This window comes from Bison bison, unplaced genomic scaffold (genome assembly GCF_000754665.1).
Source record: "Bison bison bison isolate TAMUID 2011002044 unplaced genomic scaffold, Bison_UMD1.0 scf7180017864508, whole genome shotgun sequence".
Taxonomy (NCBI): Eukaryota; Metazoa; Chordata; class Mammalia; order Artiodactyla; family Bovidae; genus Bison; species Bison bison.
The window spans coordinates 4,284,243-4,289,927 of NW_011495064.1; the positions used below are offsets into that span (position 1 = coordinate 4,284,243).

General features: G+C 44.2%; 1 protein-coding gene across 4 annotated transcripts in view; it reads left to right on the plus strand.

The window, feature by feature from the left end:
• VWA3B (von Willebrand factor A domain containing 3B) overlaps positions 1–4,760 on the plus strand; it is a 200,621-nt gene extending 195,861 nt beyond the window's left edge. For all 4 annotated transcript variants that reach the window (XM_010829610.1, XM_010829609.1, XM_010829611.1 and 1 more), the window contains one exon: positions 4,254–4,760. In XM_010829610.1, the coding sequence (XP_010827912.1) occupies positions 4,254–4,605 (352 nt within the window). In that variant the 3' untranslated portion in view covers positions 4,606–4,760. The remainder of the gene's footprint in view (positions 1–4,253) is intronic.
• The last annotated feature ends 925 nt before the right edge of the window (positions 4,761–5,685 follow it).

Genomic DNA, 5,685 nt, shown 5'->3' on the forward strand with positions numbered 1-5,685 from the left:
TTTAAAATTAATTTACTTATGACTGCACTGGAACTTCATTGCTGTGCTCAGGTTTCTCTAGCTGTGGAGAGCAGGGACTGTTCTCTAGTTGCGGTGTGCAGTCTTACTGTGGTGGCTTCTCTTGTTGCCGAGCGCAGCTCTCGAGCTCAGGCTCTGTAGTTGTGGCGCACCAGCTTAGTTGCCCCACGTCATGTGGGATCTTCCCATGTCTGCTTCATTGGCAAGCAGATTCTTATCCACTGTGCCACCAGGGAAGTCCTTCCCTTTCTTCTTGACAGAGTACAACTTGGGCAGGTTGCCTTCAAGGCTCCTCTTTCACTGTAAAGGAAGTCTGATTTCTTGAAAAAAATTTAGCACGTTCTAAATGTGATCTCAGGAAAGCCAGAGTGAACTAATTATTGTCTCTGTGCTGATGGAAAATCACTGGGGATCTGAAGTAGGGTGTTGGTCATGAGATCCTGGAGATAGGAGTGTTCTTTCCTTGATGCGTGATTATAACCATGTGGACTTCGTGGGATGCAGTTGGCGATAAGAGTTCTGGTAGGGGGACCCTCCTCCAAGGGTTCAGATGTGGTTTGTCTGGGTCTGTGGCCAGCTCTTAATTCCTATTACACAAAATACTAGCCTCTCGTTATCATTCTTTGAGCAGTTTAGTAATTTTCCATCAAGCTGTTTGAATTAAGACTGTGCCCCCACAGGCGATAATAAGTCCTATGTTGTTGAACACTCCTCCCTTTATCCATGTAGCCTGGCCTCACACTGCCTTCCTAACAGCAGGGACATAAGTCATTGATTAAAGCTTCAAGATTCAGCGCAGACTCTGACATTACCCAAGATGAATCACTTCCCACCATCTCGCCTGGTCACGACTGACTATTTTTCCCTTAAAAGGAGCTTGCCTCTGAAATCATTAAACCTCTGTATGTCATTAGCAGCCTCGGTCCATTCTGGTCAGATCAGGAGCCTCATTTCCAAGGCCTAAAAGATAAGCAGTTCAGCAGTAATCCTATGATTGAGTGCCCTGCCATATCCGGAGGGAAAAATGCCATTACCTGTCCTCAGAAGGTGTGTAGTTCTTGGGACCAGAACACAGAGTCATGGAGATCCATTAGCCCTGAGGGCCAGGGGGAGCCATTTGGATGGCAACTGCCTTTGCTTTTTTTTTTCAAATGATTGATTTATTTCAGCTGTGCTGGGTCTTTGTTGTTGCAGGAGGGCTTTCTCTGGTTTCAGTAAGGAGGGGCTACTCTCCAGCTGCTCTCAGGTTCCTCATTGCAGTGGCTCCTCTTATTACAGAGAACAGATTCTAGAGCACAGGCTCAGTAGTTGTGGTGTGCGGGCTTTGTTGCCCCGAGGCATGTGAAATCTTCCTGGACCAGAAATGGAACCCATGTCCTCCACGTTGGCAGGCAGACTCTCACCACCGGACCACCAGGAAAACCCAGCAACTGCCTTTTCTTATCAGTTTCTCCACTTTCTGCCACTTCTGTTGTCAAAACCCCGGGGCCTCTTGATCCTCATCAAACATCTCTTCAGTGCCCACCCCGGAGGTCCCCGTGTTCTTCATTTACCAAGATGGTCTTACCGACAGAGACACACTTAGAGCAGAACAGAACTGAAGCCTCAGGGAACCGGCAAGAATACGGTTAAGCTGATGATGCCTGGTTAAGGAAATGCATTGGGTTTTAAGCTAAGGAGAGCGTGGACAGGAGGCTCAGAACTCTTCCCTGAAGTTGAACCAGCTTCTTTGAAGAGCCAGTGAAGACACAGTGGCTGGCTCCCCAGACACCCCCTCTAGTGTTGGCCTGTTTATTGTATTACCGAGTTAACTCTATAGTGGAAGACAATAGGGCACTAAATTTAACTCAGTTTTGGCTTAAGCTTCCCTGGTGGCTCAGACAGTAAAGAATCTGCCTGCAATGCAGGAGATGTGGGTTCAATCCCTGAGTCAGGAAGATCCTCTGGAGAAAGAAATGGCACCCCACTTCAGTATTCTTGCCTGAAAAATCCCATGGACAGAGGAGCATAGCAGACTACAGTCCAAAAATGTCACAAAGAGTCGGACGCCACTGAGCGACTGAATACACACAGGGCAAAAGAGGACCACCTAGCAGGGTCCTTCTGGATGTGCAGGTGGAGAATGTGCCCTGACTGAAGTGAAGACACGGCCGCCCTTCCCCTCCCCGCGGAGCAAAGTGAGGGTGCGTGGGGGGAATGGATAAGAATGTTCACATCAGATTCATTTCCCACCTACTCTGCGGGCCATCCCATGAGTGGACGTTTCCTTGTGGAATACCTTGAACTTGGTCAACATCAGTCATTTTGGAGAGTATGATAAAGTGGCCCAGCATCTGCTTGGTTTATCTAAAGGCTTTTCCTTGATCAAAACCCCAATCCATTTTTATTCTAATCCTGACAACTTGTGTGTGTGTGTGTTAGTCACTCAGTCATGTCTGACTCTTTGCAACCCCATAGACTGTAGTCCACCAGGTTCCTCTGTCCATGGAATACTCCAGGCAAGAATACTGGAGTGGGTAGTCATTCCCTTTTCCAGGGAAATTTTCTGACTGAGGGATCAAACCCAGGTCTCCTACATTGCAGTCAGATTGTTTTATATATATATATATATATTTTTTTTTTTTTAGTTTGTGTGAACTTTATTTATTTTTTAATTTAAATTTATTTATTTTAATTAGAGGCTAATTACTTTACAGTATTGTGTAGGTTTTGCCATACATCAACATGAATCTGCCACGGGTGTACACATGTTCCCAACCTTGAACCCCCCTCCAACCTCCCTCCCCAGATTGTTATATTGTTTTATTCCTATTCCAAAAGGAATGCATAGTCGATATAATTTAGGAATTAAAAACAAAAAGACTAAAAGCCATCCTTAGTTCCTCATTTCAAGAGTACTCACCATGTAAAGATATCTGTTTGGGTCCCTGGGGATAAGTTCCACTTATTCCCAGAAATAAGTGGAATTTCTGGATTATGTAATTCTATTTTTAGTATTTTGAGGACCTGCCGCACTGTTTCCCACAGCAGCTGTACCATTTTACATTCCCATCACAAGCATTCCAATCTCTCCACATCCTTATCAACACTTGTTACTTTTTGGTTTTGCTTTTTTTTTTTTTGGCAATAGCTATCCTAATGGGTATAAAGTGGGCAGGCCAATTTTTTAATCTCTCTTGGAAATTACCTCCTGAGTCTTTGAACCAGTTTTTGCAAAGTATCACATGTGGTTTAAGATTCAGAGCACTGAAGAGGGATTTTCTACTTAAAAATAACTAAAAATCTTTTCTCACTCTACTGATTTTTTTCTTGACAATTTCCAAAAGGATCTAAAACAACCATGGTCAAAGTTATTCAGTGTGAAAGGTAGGTGATCAAGGTGGCAGATACTGATTATGAGAACAAAATAAGGTTGAATACCAGGCAGCTGGTGTCCTTACTTTGCCCTGAAGCCTCTGAAAAAGGCAAGTTCCTGAAATGGTGTGCCATGATGGCATGGCTGGGAAGGGATCATGGTGTTCCCAAGGTGCCTTTTTTGAAGGACAACACTTCAATATAAATAAACTGCCCAATATATTTTATTTTTTTATACCCTTTGGCCAACATCTCCCTGTTTCTCCCACCAGCCCCCCTTCTTCCCCTCCCCCTGCCTCCAGACCCTGGCAACCACCATACTACTTTCCCTTTCTATGAGTTTGGCTCTTTTTAGATTCACACATGAGTGAGATCATACAGTATTTGTCTATCTCTGTCTGACATATTTCAATTAGCGTAATGCCCTCAAGATCCATCCATGTTGTCACAAATGGCAAATTTCCTTCTTTCTTATGGCTAATAATATTCCACATATGTCACGTTTTCTCTATCCATTCATCCACCAGGGGACACCTAGGTTGTTTCCATATCTTGGCAATTGTAAATAATGCTGCAGTGAACATGGGAATGCAGATATCTCTTCAAGATACTGATTTCATTTTCTTTGGCTATATGCCCAGAAGTAGAATTGCTGGATCAAAAATATTGTTCTACTTTTAATTTTTTGAGGAACGTCCATGCTGTTTTCTGTAGAGGCACAACCAGTTTACATTCCCACCAGCAGTACAAAGGGGTTACTTTTTCTCCACATCCTCACCCACACTTTTTATTTCTTAACTTGGACATCTCTGTAGACACAGCAGCCATCAAAACCAGGATAACCCTCATCTCTCTCTCTTTCTATGTCTCTCTCTCTCTAGGGAAGATATGGACACAAAGAACTCTTCTCTCCTAGTATGGCCAATCAGAGAAGTTAACACAGGGGATTTACAAGCTACAAAACAGGAGAACCCTAGAAGGAAGAAAAAGAAAGCCAGCAAGAGGCTATCTCTCCAGGAGGTGGTCTCCTCAGACTCAGATGACTCTTCCTGTGGCAACAGGTCCCGAGACTCCCACCCTAAGAGACACCCTAAGCCCAAGCTGGGAGGGGGACATCATGTCTCCCAGGAACAACCTGAAGTCTCTCTCAAGGATAGCGCATGTGAGCTCACACCCCAGTTTCCGGGTCAGTGTAGGCCCCAGCACAGCAAAAACTCAAACACCCTGAAGTAATGCTGACATCACTTCCCCAGAGTATGTCCTCAGCCTGGGGTCTAGGAGTCAACCAGCCATGCCATCGCTGCCGCACCCACACCGGGAAAAGCCCTGCCCTGCCCTCATCAAGCGACCCACAGCCGAGGGCTGAGTGGCACCACTGAGAAACCTGAAAGCAGCCTAGCGCCATCCACGTTCACGAGCACCAGCGGCCCTTCAGGGCTGCCCTCAGCCGCCCAGCACTGCGGACCTAGCCCCTCTGCTGAGGTAAGGCCGCCCTCTACTGTATCCTCACCTTCCCTGGTTGTGACAAAGGTAGTCGTCCCTGCCGCCCTCTGCCTGGATCTAGTTGAGCCTATTGGTTCTGACTTTTCTGGGGCGTTCTTCATCCTATTATTTCCCCTGTCCTCACAAAACCGATAGAATACCATCTTCCAGTAGACACACACACCTAGGAGTTTAATCTGACCGATTACCTTCATAGGATTTTCAAGTTTTTTAAAATCTGTAGTTCTAATCTTGAAATTCTGTAGTTCTAATCCAAGCTTGCAATTTCATTTTACATTGATTATCTCATCATAATCAGATTTTATCATTAAATATTAGGACTGAAATCAAGACCTAGTAACTTGTCTGAGAGCTGTAAAACTGAACATTACCTATTTTGTTGTCTGAAAATTTTTATTGAGCCCTCCCTAATTATTTTTGTCTGAAGTCTGTTGTAGGTACTTCTAATTGAGCGTGGAACCAGAATAAAGACTCTTACCTTGGAAACATTTCAAAACGATTGGGCTGTTTGTTACTATTTTCTTTGAACACATTTTGGCAAAGACATACAAAAATATTCACTTCTATTCAATAATTGTTTAGTAAAATTAGCTTCATTAGTTTTATTTTTTCCCCTCTCATTCTTAGTGTAGATGAAAGGCAGTTCTCCTTGTAGCTTCCTGGAGATGAGTGATGAGAAGGTTGGTTTATTTATTTTTTTATTTATTTACTTTTTGGCTACACTGGGTCTCCACTGAAGCGTGGGCTTCTCTAGTTACAATACACAGGCTCTCTAGTTGTGGCTTGAGAGCTTAGTTGCCCTGCAGCATG